General features: G+C 34.6%; 1 protein-coding gene across 3 annotated transcripts in view; it reads left to right on the top strand.

The window, feature by feature from the left end:
- Positions 1–16,476, top strand: part of SUGT1 (SGT1 homolog, MIS12 kinetochore complex assembly cochaperone) — an 80,427-nt gene that overhangs the window by 12,746 nt on the left and 51,205 nt on the right. For all 3 annotated transcript variants that reach the window (XM_072617102.1, XM_072617103.1, XM_072617104.1), the window contains 7 exons: positions 2,632–2,701; positions 4,797–4,867; positions 6,661–6,714; positions 7,431–7,453; positions 10,356–10,378; positions 13,278–13,374; positions 15,152–15,259. In XM_072617102.1, the coding sequence (XP_072473203.1) occupies positions 2,632–2,701; positions 4,797–4,867; positions 6,661–6,714; positions 7,431–7,453; positions 10,356–10,378; positions 13,278–13,374; positions 15,152–15,259 (446 nt within the window). The remainder of the gene's footprint in view (positions 1–2,631; positions 2,702–4,796; positions 4,868–6,660; positions 6,715–7,430; positions 7,454–10,355; positions 10,379–13,277; positions 13,375–15,151; positions 15,260–16,476) is intronic.

The raw sequence follows: 16,476 nt of genomic DNA, 5'->3' as shown, positions 1-16,476 counted from the left end.
TGCTTGAAAGTCCCCAATTTCGTGGAAAGACCATTTTTTTCCCCTGAAGTATTATACTCAGTTTTGCTGGGTAGGTGATTCTTGGTTTTAGTCCTAGTTCCTTTGACTTCTGGAATATCCTATTCCATGCCCTTCGATCCCTTAATGTAGAAGCTGCTAGATCTTGTGTTATCCTGATTGTATTTCCACAATACTTGAATTGTTTCTTTCTAGCTGCTTGCAATATTTTCTCCTTGACCTGGGAACTCTGGAATTTGGCCACAATGTTCCTAGGAGTTTCTCTTTTTGGATCTCTTTCAGGCGGTGATCTGTGGATTCCTTGAATACTTATTTTGCCCTCTGGTTCTAAAATTTCAGGGCAGTTTTCCTTGATGATTCCTCATGAAAGATGATGTCTAGGCTCTTTTTCTTATCATGGCTTTCAGGTAGGCCCATAATTTTTAAATTGTCTCTCCTGGATCTATTTTCCAGGTCAGTTGTTTTTCCAGTGAGATATTTCACATGATCTTCCATTTTTTTCATTCTTTTGGTTTTGTTTTGTGATTTCTTGGTTTCTCATAAAGTCATTGGCCTCCATCTGTTCCATTCTAATTTTGAAAGAACTATTTTCTTCAGTGAGCTTTTGAACCTCCTTTTCCATTTGGCTAATTCTGCTTTTGAAAGCATTCTTCTCCTCATTGGCTTTTTGAACCTGTTTTGCCACTTGAGTTAGCCTATTTTTCAAGGTGTTATTTTCTTCAGCATTTTTTTGGGTCTCCTTTAGCAGGGTGTGGACCTGCTTTTCATGCTTTTCTTTCATCTCTCTCATTTCTCTTCCCAGTTTTTCCTCCACCTCTCTTACTTGATTTTCAAAATCCTTTTTGAGCTCTTCCATGGCCTGAGCCCATGGGGTGGGCTAGGATACAGAAGCCTTGACTTCTGTGTCTTTCCCTGATGGTAAGCATTGTTCTTCCTCATCAGAAAGGAAGGGAGGAAATACCTGTTCCCCAAGAAAGTAACCTTCTATAATCTTATTTTTTTTCCCTTTTCTGGGCATTTTCCCAGCCAGTGACTTGACTTCTGAGTATTCTCTTCACACCCACTTTGCCTCCAGATCCTCCCAGCCAGCGCTTGGGGTCTGAGATTCAAATGCTGCTTCCCAGCCTCAGGGCTTTGGATGGGGACAGGGCTGCTATTAAGTGTGAGATTAAGTTCTGGTGCTCAGGTGGGGGCAGGGCCACCTCACGGGACTCAGTTCCCTCAAGGGGTTTATGCAGAGACCTTCAACAATGGATCCGGGCTCCTGCCAGCTTGGGGAGCCCAGGTCTGCTGCCACCTCCGTTGCTGCCTCCTGAGGGGGCCTGAGTTATGGGGGGACCCCACTCCCCTCTTGGCAAGCCGAGAAGACCCTCTCACCAACCTTTGGGGCCCATGGGTGGAGGCACCTGCGCAGCTGCTGGAGATTCCGTCCCTGAAGCCTGCTCAGATCCGCTCCTCTCGGTGCCGCGCAGCCAAGGCAGGGCTGGGCTCTGCTCCGGGTCCAGGCCCCGACCGACCTTTTGTGAGAGGTTTTCAGGGCTCTCTGGAACAGAAATCTCCTCCACTCCATTGTTCTATGGCTTCTGCTGTTCCAGAATTTGTTGGGAGTTCTTCTTTACAGATATTTTATGGACTGTGTGTTCGGAGTTAGCGTATGTGTGTCTTTTTACTCCGCCATCTTGGCTCTGCCCCCAGCACTGATTCTTTAATTACAACTCTCTGGTATGGCCATTCATCCAGTTTCAAATGTATATGATTGTATTGCTGTCTGGTCCTTACATCTCTTATCTTTGCACAATTATCATATAACTATCGTTATTTTGTCAAATGTGCTAAAATCTAGGTAAACTATTTCTGTGACACTTAATTGATACCGGCATCTTGGAAATGTCTGTTTCTGGGTTCTTCCATTGAATTGCCTTGTTATCTTGGTTTGCTTCTTGGGAAATCTCTAGTTTTTTGATATTCTAATTAAAGGGAAGAAATAGTTTTGATGTACATCAGAAATATGACTTTTTGTTTTGCAAAATTTGTTCTAATAGTTGTTTCAAAGAAGTTTTCCAAGACAAAAAGCCATAGTTTAAAATCAGAATTTAAGAATGATGGGTTCCCCCTACCCCCTTACCTGGTTTCTTTCTGGGCCTCCTTGCTCCTTTGTTAGTACTTTCTTGACCCTTACTCCATGTTTCTTGAGTTCCTTTTGTGTTTTTTTAAACCACGGATTAGCCCTTTTACTGGAATTAGCTTATTATTTTCTGTTTTTATGAATATGTTTAAATTTACAAGGAAAAAAGTAACTTAAAAAGTCATAATTTCAAACCATGTAATATTTCTGCCAAATCTGAGGTAAGAGATATTTTTTGTGGGATGGACACACACACGCACACACACACACACACGCACACACACGCACACACACACGCTCACACGCACACACGCACACACACACGCTCACACACACTCTCACACACATGCATGCACACACACACGGGCTAGAACAGATTTGATTTGACTCACTATCAATGGTAGTGGGTTTGCCTAAAGATTAATGGGCCTTCTGATTTGGTACCATAACAGTAAGGTGATTTAACTTCAGCCTACTTTTTTTTGTAGAAGCTGTTATGGATGCAAAGAAGTCTCTTGGACTCAACCCAAATAATTCCACAGCTCTGTTGAGAAAAGGGTATGTATGCATTATACATTATAGTAATGGTTTTTCTTGTTTCAGTTGGAACAGTTTTTACAGATTTATAGCGAGTTTGTAATAGTCATGGTATGTGTATCAGTAAGTACTCCAACATGCACAGGGCCAGGACCTGTTATCGGAGGTTCTTAGATCTGCTTTCATAAAAGAAAAGCAACTTCCAAGGGGTTAACAAACACTTTAGTCAAGCACATGTATCATTCCTTTAACCAAGTACATATTCAGTTAGTTCAGGGAGTCAGCACCGTGGATTTCAAAGAAAAATCCAGAGAAATCCAAAAGATCAACAGATATGGCTTCCTCTGCCTGAATTCAACAGACAATTTATCCCTAGCTGCCTGACCGTAATTACCACAGAGGGAAACATGACGTATGGGTTCTGAAAGCCGAGGAGGTGGGGGGTAGTGGGTGGGTGGGAGTGGCCTCCTTTGTCAGATTCCCAGAGCCTTCCTCTGGCCAAACAAACACTTCCAATCAGTAAGCCCTAAAGCAATCAACAGACATGGCTTCCTCTGCCTGACCATAATTCAATGGACAGGTACAGCTGTCTGACCAGTTACCAGAGAGGGAAGCATGACATCTGGGTTCTCACAGGGGGTGGGTGGGGAGACACACAGACACCGACACACACACACACACACACACACACACACACACACACACACACACACACACACACACACACACACACACACCCTCAGAACTTAGAAATTGTTAAATGAATTTATCCCTTTTTGGGTCAATATCCACTTTGGCTCACTCTGTCCTTAAATGTTTCTGCTGCTCTTCTACCATGAACAGTTAAAAAAAAAACATATTTGGGAAGAGCCATTTGGCATAGTGGATAGAGTGCAAGACTTTTTGTTAGGAATCTCAGATCTAATCTCAGATCACTTCACCTGTCTCTGATCCTCAGTTTCCTCATCTGCCAAACAAGGGTGATAATGCTTGAATACCTACTTCACAGGGTAATTGTGGGGCTCATTAATATGAGCACTTTGATGACTTTGCAGCGCTAAAGAAATTAAATGTTTTGTTATCAGGGAATTCCTTTCATGATTAGGTCATACTTGAAAGCTAATGAGTTCCCTTCTAACTTTAGATCCTGTCATTCTGGGATTCTGTCATTTAATGTGACTCATTAAAAAGGGATCAGATTATATCTCTTTGCTTATATTCAGTCAGTTTTAAAAAATAATTCCTGTGGATTGAGTAATCACTATTCTGTTATTTAAAAATATTTTGAAAACTATATTTCAATATAATTTGTTTCTTTTGTAAACTTCTATTTTTATGCATGTAAAACATTCTGAGTAGGGATTAATAAGTATCCTCAGACTGCTAAAAAGGTCCCAGATACCAAGAAAATGAACATGTCTTGCCTGAGGTGCTCACCACACAGCCCTATGCTGTATGTTTAAAAAATTCTTAGTTCTTTGGTGGTGTTGAGAAGAGTGAGAAAGAAATTTCTGGTTGTAAGTGCCCCAGTGGATTGAGGTCCTTAGCCAGAACATTCTTACTTTGTGACCATGCTATGGAACAAAGTGCAGTGCCATAGAACACACAAAATATATACTTTGACATTAAATTCTCTGAAGACACACATCTCACCTCATGCCTCACATTGTTGTCAAAAATGTAAACCACTTCCTCTAGGCAATGTATTGTAGTAAAAGGAGAGCTGGATCTGAGTCAGGAAGGAAGGTTGTTTGGTATGTGTCATCTTCCCCTTCCCCTGAGTTTTATGCAGCTTCCAAGGTTGTGGATAAAGCACTTTGTAAATGTTAAAATACTAAGTAGATTTGAACCTGAATTGCCCAGCATGGAACGGGAAACGTTACAAACTTCTTTTTGAAACCTTTTTTCCCCCAAAAAAGTGACATTTAATTTTTTTATAAATGTGTTTAGAATTGTCATCAGGTACTGGTCTTATTTATTTTGGTCTTACTAAGATATTTTGGGGAAAAAATTTTGTATAAACTTGCTGGAAAAAATTGTTTTATCATTTGAACTGAAGAAAAACATCTAACTCTTATTGTCTTTCATTTGTTTTGTTTTCATATACTGATGCCAGGATAGGTGAATACCATGAAAAAAACTATGCTGAGGCTCTAGAGAGTTTCAGAGAAGGACATAAGTTAGACGGTAAGTAACAGAACTAAATTCATTCAATATTTCAGATGTTTGAATTAGCTGTGACTATAAGTGTTTACATCTAGATTTATTTAGTGCAATTTTAAATTAATTGCAAAGTAGGGCTTTTTTTTCTTCTTCATGGCATTTCATGGTGATTATAAAACTTGAGTTAATTTTAAAAATAATTAGCTGGGGTCTTTAGCATTTAAAGCATAGTGTGAACTTTCCAACTTCAGAAAACAAAGCTATAAAAATTCAAGAAATGTTTTCTCCTGTTTCAGACTGATCATGTCATTAGTAATGCAGAATGGTTTAGCTTGTGCTTGTTTTGTTTAGCATAAATTCATTATCAGTTTTTGCTCTGACTTAGTGAAATGGAGAATATTTCAGTAAGGGCTTTTCCAGAGAAGCAAATTGTGGGTTCAGGCAATTGTTATGGTAAAGGATAAGTAGGTGAGAGGACCCAGTAAATTAGAATAGAATTGCATTATTCATCCCAACTTAAAACTCTTTTAAGTTGGGATGCATGTGTAGAATTGATTACAGAGGTTTTACTGTTCAGGTATACATATAGAAATGATTTTGTAAAAGTAAAGATCATAACACTTAAAGGCTGTGTTAACCGTTAGAAAACCAATTGAAAGCATTTAATAGTAACTCAGGTTATATTCATACCAAGCCCAACACATTATTATTATTTACCTTGAATTACTTACACTAATACTATTTTTGAATTGGGCTATAGAAAATTCCAAAATATGAAGCCCTAACTTTGTGGCACTGTAATGTATTTTTATCAAAATTACCAAAAATTCCATAGTATGTATTGTATTTGCTCTTTTAGAGTGTTTAAACAGTAGTGTGTCTTTTGTGCATGCCCTACAAAATGGCTTAAATTCAATTTAATAGGCAGGTGTTTTTTTGTTGAATATGAGGGAAGTATATCCGAGTCTTTACGTCTGAACCAGGCTTATATGAAATAACTTTGGAAATCATTATTTAGGAATAATGATGAAGTGTTGATACTTCTGTTAATAGTGAATTGTGTTGTCTATTGTAAGTGTGTGACTATTTTAAATACTGGAGAGATTATTCAGTTTTAGAGTCTACTCTTCTTTCCTGTGAGCATGCTACCTTTTTAGGCAGTATAGGTGCTCATGCATTATGTTGTTCTGACCCTTTTTTTAAATGTATGCACATATACCGGTATTATTAATGTACATTTGCTATTTCTATATCCCTGGGCAGCTCTGCTGCCACCATTTCTTTTATGTAGTTGTAGTCAAAGCTGCTTCTCACAGTTGGCAATGGTGGCAAAGCCAAATTGGTTTAAAGTGCAGGTAAAGCCAGTAAGAGAGTTATTGGAAGGAGAGGCAAGAGGAAATAACTGCACACTAAAAAATTAAAAAACTTTGGGCCACAGAAGTTCCCTAAGACTCAGTCAGAAAATGAGGAACCCTGCTACTAGCTGTCAAGTCCCCTTGCTGATCAAAATGAATGGCAGAGAACCCTGATGTAGGGAGCAGAATTATATTTGTGTTGTAGTTGGGTGGTAGGAAGTTTTTATGAAATTAGATGGTCAGGAGAAAACATGTAGGTTTTCTTTATCTAGTGAAATAATGGAAATTTGTAGTTTAGAATAAATTATGCTGCTAAAGCAAATTCTTTACAAATACTTAGAAATTAAATTGATTTTTCTATTTAGCTATAACCAAACTGCAGCAGTTGCTGAAAGGACAGATGCTTGTATTTTTTTAAGTTGGTGAGATATAGTGTATTTAAATGAATTCATTACTTTTCAGACAGAGATGATACTTTCAACATCTGGATTAAAAGATGTCAAGAAACTAAAAATAGTAAGTATAGCTTTATGTATTTAGTAATTATTAAGCTAGTTATATTTCTGAAAGTACTTAATTGATTTTGTCTCCCTGGAGTGATTTTTAGTAATTCCTCTCTCCTTTGAACTTAATGTTTTAAAAAATTTGATGCCCTCAGACTTTTTAAACAATATGATCATAATGCTCAAAGTTGCCCCAATGAAAATAATTTTGCAGTAGGATTATTAATGGTTTATTTTTTTAAAAAGTTCTGTAAAATTAATTTTTCATGAGTAAACTCCACTATAAAGTTGTGAACATGTTATAATCCTATGTGGCTGATATTCCTTTTCTAATATTATTTCTGTGAGATTAAATTTTTCCTCTAATATTATTTCATCTAACATAGTTTTTAGAAGCATGTTGTATATATTAAAGATATTAAGTGAGATTAACATACCCTTAAGGTAGTCATGGAAATAGGCTTGCTAGTTTCAGATCTGTATATTGTATTATACTGGCAATAGAATAGAGATTAGTAATTACTTGACTTGGAGCGGTATAGTACATCAATGAACTAAAGATAACCCTAGTGTTGAAACAACTTTCTCTCCCAATTAAAAATGCATAGAAGATAAGCGTAAACTATTTGGATGATATATAATTGTTATCTTGACCCATAAAAGAAATGTATATACAGTTAATTTTAAGCATGCCGATTGTGCCTGAAAATATGTCATTTTATATTTTAGAAGTGGTATCAGAACCTGCAGTGGTAAGCCCTACATTTTTATTTTTATCATATTTCTTTTAGTTTTATTTTAAGTGCTAAATATGTATGTGACAAAATTCAGAATGAACAGTTTCTTTGTTAAATAGGTCAGTACTTAACAGTATAATCATTGTTCATTGTTTAAAAATTGAAATTAAATTTTGTTCTTGGCTGATATTTTTATATAGAAACTTTCACTTGTGAAAATTGTCTAGGAATGTTTTAAAATAAATTGATTTAATGTTTTGATGTTTTCAAATATACCTTCTTTTCTCTTTTTTCCCCGCTTATATTAGTAAGGTATTTAAACAAATTGTTTCCTGAGAAGCACTTGGTGGATTAATTCACATTTTAAAATGTCTATGTCTACTGCTTAACACCTTACCATGTATGTCATAGATATTCAGTTGGTGTTCAGGGAAATTGGACATGCCCAAAGTTTTGGCTTAGATTTCTCTTGTCCTTATTGAATTTAGCTAATGTTAAGAGTTGAGTAAAATCTTCAGTCTCTACCAACTTTATCAAGTGGGGCTGTTATTCTGTTGTTGTGTTTGTCCTTCGTTCTCGAAGAGGACCATGACATCAAGATGATGACATGACTTGCAGTTGGCTTTGATTAGAGTGAAGGAGGACTGGGCAAGGTCACCAGCCTCATCTTCTCCTCCAGAGCCATCTGGGTCCAGTGGCCTGATATTCATCCAAGTTTGGACTTTAATCTTAGCATTTATTTATATTAATAAAAGTTAGTAATGCAAATATGACTAAAAAATCAATGTTATAGTTGCTTTTGAGAGTAAATATTCACATTTTCTAAAGTCTAGGCAATACTTTCATTACTGAATATGTTAAAATTGAGATTTGTGATTCTTGTTTTACTTTATATTGAAAATATAAATATATTTTACTTTATATTATATTTATATATATTTTATTTATATATAAAGTAAAATACATTTTACTTTATATTGAAATTTTTTTGTTATGCAATCCTGTCTTTGTTCTGCCTTAAATGAGGCAGTTTGATATAATGAAGAGATCATAGTACAGAGATTAGAACTAGATGCTCAAAATGTAGCATATTCTTAGCCTTGGTTTTTTTTTTCTGGGACTGTCATTTTTTCCATCATATTTATGTGCTTCCTCTTTAACCCTCTTCTACTTTTACTCTTTTAAAAAAAATCACTTCATTTTTCTCAACAAGCATTTAATTTTTCTTCCTCCGCTCCTGCCACCCCTGGAAGATGAGGGTGAGGGAATAGGGCCAAAATCTTTTTAATGCTATTGCCATTTATTAATCCATCCTGTTCTTTCTGAACTCATATTTAACCATAGTTCCCCATTTAGATTCATTAATTCTTAATTTCCCCTTGGTAGTTGTTGGATAGTGACAAGATTTTTGTTGGCCCTAGGAGATTTGTACACCCAGCAAAATTTAGTGTTATAAGTACTTATGCTTTTGAGTTCTAGCCCACATTCTCTTCATACCACCAGAGATGTTTGTCAGCTACCAAGTAACTCAATTTATTCTCTAGACAATGGTTCTAGGACGATTCATATTCTCAGTTTAGTTCTGGATTCTTCATCCCTTACCTAAAACAACACCAAAGTACTACTTGATTTTAGCATTGGTCCAGGACTTACTATAACTGATCTTTAATTTCATCCCATCATGACTGACAGGCATGTCTTTGGGAGCTTGGTGAATAGCCATATTCTATTCTCTGACTAGTGTTCAATGCATAGGATAGAGAGCATTTAGTAGAGTAAGATATCATCAGGGATACAATGGAAATATGTCTGTCTGTGCTCATAGCAACTTTTCAATATTATACACGTATGTGACTTTTCAATTTCAGTTCAGGAAGTTAGTGTATCTTTCTTAGAATTAACATTTTCTGTTTGTTGCTTTTCTTGTGCCTTTTCCATTTTTTCACATGCCCAATTTTGTATTGATCGGAGGAAAAACAGTCTTTTATGAAAGTGAAAGATACTTATAAAGTCATAAAAATGTCCAAAGCTTTCCTGGTTTCTTTTGAAGAATGGTAATGTTTCCTTGAAACTGAGGATGCATATTTATGTAGAAAAGAATGAGTGTCACATTTTAAAAGTCCTGGAATACCTAACTTCCTTTAAAAAAAATTTTTATAGAGGTTTTCTTTTTTTCAAAAATGATTTATTGGTGCTTTGTACTGCTGTTACATCCTCATAATTTCCCCTACCATTAGAGCCCCACTTTATAACAAGGAAAAGCTGTTGAAGAAGAACCATGTAGCAGTTTCATATTATAGTGTATGCAAAATACTACACTTGTAGTTCATCTCTGCCAAGAGGAAAGAAATATATACATTATTAGAAACCTTTGGAACTAAGGCTGATCACTGTATTAACTCTGACTTAAGGTATCTTTTAGTGTTGCTTTTATTTCCATTATTATGGTCTTAGTATATATTTCTCTCTTGATTCTCTACTTTATCATTTCATGTAAATTTTCCTGTTTCCCTCAGTTCCTCACTTTCCACATTATGTATTCCATTAGATTCGTAAGCCATAGTTTGTTAGCCATTTTTCATTCAGTCAGCCAGCTTGCATTTATCACTCAACTGTTAGGGGATATGGCAATAAAGACAAGATGAACCCTATTTTTAAGAAAATTACTCAAGGGATTCCACATATTTATGTATAAATAGATACAAGATATTTGCAAAATAATCAGTGTTTATAGTTGTTTTCTAAAACCAGAGATCTTTTATTTTTGAGTCAAATTTTTATTTAGCTTTTCCTTTATCAATGTAGTTAACAAACTGTTAAATATAAGTTTGAAAGGAAATTTATTTTAATGTACAATTGCCAGTCTAACTTGTAATTTCTTTTTAATTCAACATGTCACAATCATATTGTACAACAGCAAACCCAGCAATCAAAAATTAAGTAAGTATTTTATTTTTTAAAAAAGTGTTAAGTTGTTCAATAAAGTGTGCTCTTATTGAAGTGAGGTCTCATTTTATGATTTTTAAATAACCTTGTGCCATGGTATTTAAGTAACCTTTCACCATGGTATTGCTAAAGTTGATTTCAAGGATGTTTGGTGGTTAGTATTGGTATTTCAGTTTCGTTCGGATAGCCCTATTCTTAATTTACTTTAATCTTGAAGTTATTTCACATGATTTCATATTTGTTACTTCATCATCTTTTCATAAATTAGGTGCAGTCATCTTCCTTCTCTTAAAGTCTTATAGTTAATAGTAGCTAAGCAAATTAGTAATGCCAAAGTAAGTAAACTGACAGTAAGTCCTGTGGAAATTTAATAGATTATGCCTTTCATTTCACTTTCTTCACTCTGAAATTTTCATAGCAACACTTTCAGTGAAATAATGGTGGCAGCTACTCAGGGCCATCTCTGACAGAAGACTGACTGTGGTATAAAGATTAGCAATATGGGGATGATAAACTGCTTGTGAGCTAGTCCGCCCCCTGACAGTTAGAGATTGCTGTTCTGGGTCCATTATGTTTCCCACGCCTCTGCTGATGATAAACCAGTTAGATACATTCTTTTCTCACCTTTGGAAGAGCAAGGAAGATGGGAATAGGAAAGTAAACACCACCTTAGTTATTACAGGTACCCAACTTTTCCAATAATTTTGGATTTTCATAAAATTTTTTTTGTTTGGGCAAGCTTATGTCTATTTTCTAGTTTGTAGAATAAGGAGAATAGAAAATATGGAAGCTGCATTGATAATAAAAATTTAAAGGTGAAAAACTAGTAGGTGATAATGGAAGATTACCAAATTTTTTTTATTAAAATAGTAGACCCTCTCTCTGTATTTTGAACTGGGAAGAATATAACGAGTCTGTTTTAGATCTTTTCTGTGTTTTTAAGGGAAGATTTGGATCTGGTATAATCCATTTAATGATGGTACATTTCAACATAAGTAAAGCAGGTTGAAAATTTTAACACAGTATTCTATTTTTGTCATGTTCTTAGCAGAAAAGAAAAGACCTGGAGTGAGGTGGCCAACCTAAGAGGATAGAGACATGGGCCTGTGGGCTTGACGCACCAGCACTATAATCACCACGTGTATATGCATGACACTGTTTAACCATAAAGTAATGCAGAAGGGAAACAGTCTTTTAGTACTGACAACTTTGATGCTAAAACTGGACAGAATTAGAACCCTGTTTTGACAGCTGTGGTATGAAAACAGTGAGGAAGCACTCAGTGACATTCCTTGTAGTTGTGAGTGTTGTAACTGATTAGCTCTACCTATAGATTAGTAAATAACATTTAGTTGTTTCTAGGATGGTTTCCTTAAATCATTTTAACATTCTTTGAACTTGTATCTGTCATCATTTGGCATGTGTTGAGGAAATAAAAGAAAGTAATTTAATATTAGCTTAAGTAAAACAAGATTAGGAGTGCCACTTAATAAATCGCATTAATTTCACCAGCAACTGGACAGGGTATTTTGGATTGTCTGTGCCACTCTTTCCTGGTGTTACCTAAAATAGCCAGAAACTTGCTTTGCTGTTTTGTCCCTCAAGGTGGAGCCCTTGCTATTTTTAAGACTACAGTTTTTTTTGTGATAAAATGTCAAAGAGAAGCAGTGATTTTTGTGTGTAAATTAATTGGTAACTGGCCTTCCTTGTTTTGGAAGCAAATATTTTCCAGTGATCCTATATGGGGGTAAGACAGAAAACTAAAATTTAACATTTATTTCTGTATTAATTTTTTTTTTTGCCAATTAGGACTACATAAATGAATTGTTTTTATTTACTTTTTTATCCTTTTAAAACTTGAAGTGTTTTCTTAAAAACAATATTGAGTATCAGCACAGCTAACCAAAATTACTTAGTATCTACTTACATTTAACTTAATTTCAATGTACAGAGTTGCATAGTATTTTTTTTTCCAGTTACTCCTTTGGATTCTGTGCATTCTCATTTACTTTCCTTAGGTTTGTAGTTAGTACGTACTCTATTCCTCTCCTTTTGATCTTTTTACTTTGTGATACTGCCTGTGTCTTACTAGTTTTTTTGTCTTCCTCATAACTTTGTAGTCTGAACTGCATTAAAGTGTCCCTTTTTATTTGGTTCCCTTTAATTTATTTATCCTCTATTATTAGATATTTGGGTTATTTCTAGTCTTTTTGCAGCGATATGTAAAATTGCTATAAGCATCTTTCGGCATATTACCATTTACTTTATTTTTGATAAGCCTTTCACAGTATATCTCCCACCTTGGAATTATTGGGTAAAAGAATACACTTTCACTGTGTATTACCTAAAAAGATTATGCAAGTTTTAATTTCTCCAAGCAATGAAATGAGTATCCATATTTCTTTACAACCCTGCTAGGATGAAATTACTTTAAATTTAGTTATTTTCCCAATTTGGTGGGTATGAGGTAGAACCTCTGAGTTGTTTTAATCTGATTATTAGTGAAGTAAAGCATTTTTAAGTGCTTATTAATAATTCATGTTTCTTTTGAAAATTGTTCATATCTTTTTACCATTTACCTTTTGTGAATTTGGAGTAATCACTGTGACCTTTTTTTTTTAACATCATGTTATATTTTAGATGAATTTTTGCTATGAATATATTACCAGTCTTTTTTCCTTTTGTGTGTGTTATATTGAATTTTGTTGCACGTATATTTTGACTTTCAGGTGGTTAAATGCATCTATCTTGTTCCTAATGATTCCTTCTATTTATTACAATCATCTCTCCTCCACAATTGTTACAATTACCTTATTCCATTCTATCTTTTCTGCAGTTCGGTTTTATTTTAAGTCTCTCATCTGGTTGGAATTCTTTGTGCTTACTTTTAAAGGTATGACTGGTACCAAACAGAATCTCAAGTAATCATTACACTTATGATCAAGAATGTTCAGAAGAATGACATAAATGTGGTGTTTTCAGAAAATGAGGTGATTACTTTCTTTGAACCTTATTTACAATTGCTCATTAATCTTAAATAATATCGACTGCAAATATAACGTGCACATTATTCTTATTTTTTACCTGAACTAATATAAAAAAATCTAGACTGATCATTTAAGGATTGTTTTTTAGTTTAAAAATACCATAGGCTCAGTGATTTACCATAGGTGTAGATATGCTTTTAAAAACAATTTTTAAAATTTTTTCTAGCTTTGAAATTTAGTGCAGAATCAATTTATCAGTGTTGAGAGATGTGTTAAGTTATTCTTTTGTGTATTACGTTGATGTAAAATGGTTCTGGTTTTTATTTTTGAAATCTAAAGATTTTAAATATCAGTCTGTCCTTAGTGAGTATGTAGTGACTTGGTAATTTGCATATTAGAAGTTTATGACAGCTAAATTGGGTAGTGGATAATGTGAGGTATAGAATTAAATGAAATAGTGAGAATATGTCTGTTTTTGGTAAGATTTCTTGAAATTCAAAAGTAAAACATAGGTAGTTACTTTTTAATCATTCCTTTCTATTCATAGTAACTGAGGAAAATTACAGTGAAAGAATGTTAGTATGGTGGAAAAAATTTTTTTTATATTAATTTTATTTGCTTTCAGTGTTCTACAGTCACTACCATATAACTTAGATTATTTTTTTCCCCTACCTCCCCAAGATGGCATACAATTTTGTTTATATATATTCGTTCCTGTTAAATACATTTTCACTATAGTTACGTTGTGTAGAAGAATTAAAATGAATGAGAGAAATCATGTAACAAACCAAAGTGTAATACAAAAGAAAATGATCTGCTACATTCTGTGATTGAATTCTAAAGTTCTTTCTCTGGGTATGGAAGGCATTTTGCCTTAAAAGACCATTGGGAATTTTTTTAAGTCCTTGCATTGTAGTGAAGTTCCAAGTCTACCAGAAAAAACTCTCATACACTGTGGTTATTGCTGTGTACAAAGTTCTCCTGGTTCTGTTCCTTTTGCTCAGCATCAGATCATATAAGTCTTTCCAGGCCTCTCTGAAGTCTTCCTATTCATCATTTCTTATAGCACAATAGTATTCCATTACATTCATATACCATAATTTATTCAGTCATTCCCCAATTGATGGGCATCCCCTTGATTTCCAGTTTTTGGCCACCACAAAGAGTGCTGCTATAAATATTTTTGTACATGTGGGACCCTTTCCCATTTTTATGATCTCTTGGGGATACGGTGTTGCTGGGTCAAAGGGTATGCACATTTTTGTAGCTCTTTGGGCATAGTTCTAAATTGTTCTCCAGAATGGTTGGATCAGCTCACAGCTCCACCAACAATGAATTATGTTCCAACTCTGCCACATCTTCTCCAACATGTATCATCTTCCTGTTCTGTCATGTTAGACAATCTGATAGGTATAATGTGGTATCTCAGAGTTGTTTTGATTTGCATCTCTCTAATCAATAGTGATTTAGAGCATTTTTTCATACAATTATCTTTAATTTCTTCCTTTGAAAACTGTCTGTTCATATCCTTTGACCATTTATCAGTTGGGGAATGGAAAAACATTTTTACTTTGAAATATCTTCTATTTTTTTGTTTTCTAGTTCACATTTGAATGCATATGTCTAATACCAATTGAAACATAAAATACTTGAATATTTCTGCCTTAAATCTCACATTTCATTTGAATAATATACATTATCCCTAGGAATGTTCAATTTCTTAGAGCTAAATTTAATATGACTATCAACACTAAAGTTTAATAATATTTTTATTCACTAGTTGTCTGCAGTGGTGAAACTTCCATCTGGAGAGGACTATAGTTTAAAGCTTTCACTTATTCATCCTATAGTACCTGAACAGAGCACCTTTAAAACACTTTCAACAAAGGTAAACAATTTTGAAGGGTTAATTGTTTATAATAATTCTCTAAAAAGATAAAAACTATCCATGCAAATTTTCTTATTTTTAAATTAGATTTTAATTCTAAAAAGTGGTATTACTATTCTTTTTTTAAAGACATGAACTCAGAAATAGCCTAGTTTGAATATCAAAAACTTTGGCTAAACTCTGTTACCAAATAAGATGTGGTTTTTAATTGTCGTTACTGCATGTGTTGACTTTTGTGTAACTGTGGTGAATGTATTAAAGTGCTATTTGTTCCTTTAAACTATTAAGGATTGAGGATGGCAATGTGTATTTAACAAATTGGATTCAGCAAATATTAAATATCCACTGTTATAAAGCACTGCACTATATGTGGTACAGAGGAAAACAAGTCCTGTTCCTCAGGAGGCATGTGTGAAAGATCTAGTACACATGCACCTAAGAAAACTGCATTTATATTCAGCTTTATCTTGGAGAGGTACAACCAAATCCATGAGAATTCAGAAGTGGGAAGAATCTTTTCTAGCTCAGGGTATCACAGAAGACCTTGTGAATTATATAGTCTTTGAAACTCAGCCAGTCAGCAGGTACCTGAAACAGAGAATAGAGGTGGTAAAGGGAGGGCAGCATAGCCAGTAGGGAATGGTATGAGCAAAGACATGAAGGTGGGAAGGATCAGAACGTGTTTCTGGATTGGTAAGCAGTTCATTTTGGGTGGAACATATTTTGGTTTCAATTGTATGTCAGGTTAAGAAGTCTGGTTTTTATTTGTTACCTTCACTAAAAAGCTTTCTTCCCATTAATACATAAATCTGCTTGTTTTCATGTTATCTTGTCATAACATGGTAATATTAGGTCAGTGTTATTCCTGTTTATTTTTAATAATAATGGTGATGTTGATAGCACTTTACGGTTTGGAAAGGACTTTGCAAATTTTATTTATTTAAAAAAATTACTGTAGTTGAAACTTAAAATTTTTTACCTTAGTTTAAATGAGGGAATAGCAAATCATTTAAATTACAGTTTCAGTGCACATTACAATGCACACTTGGGGGTGGCAGTTGGCATCAAGTGATCTGCCCGGGGTCACACAGGCTGGTAAATGTCTGAGACCGAATTTAAACTCAGGTCTTCCTGATTCTAGGACCAGTGCTCTATTCACTGCGCCATCTAGCTGCCCCTGCATGTTACTTTAGTTGACTCTTTGTTAACTTATACAG

This window comes from Notamacropus eugenii, chromosome 6 (genome assembly GCF_028372415.1).
Source record: "Notamacropus eugenii isolate mMacEug1 chromosome 6, mMacEug1.pri_v2, whole genome shotgun sequence".
Lineage (NCBI taxonomy): Eukaryota > Metazoa > Chordata > Mammalia > Diprotodontia > Macropodidae > Notamacropus > Notamacropus eugenii.
This window is presented reverse-complemented; position numbering and strand designations above follow the sequence as displayed.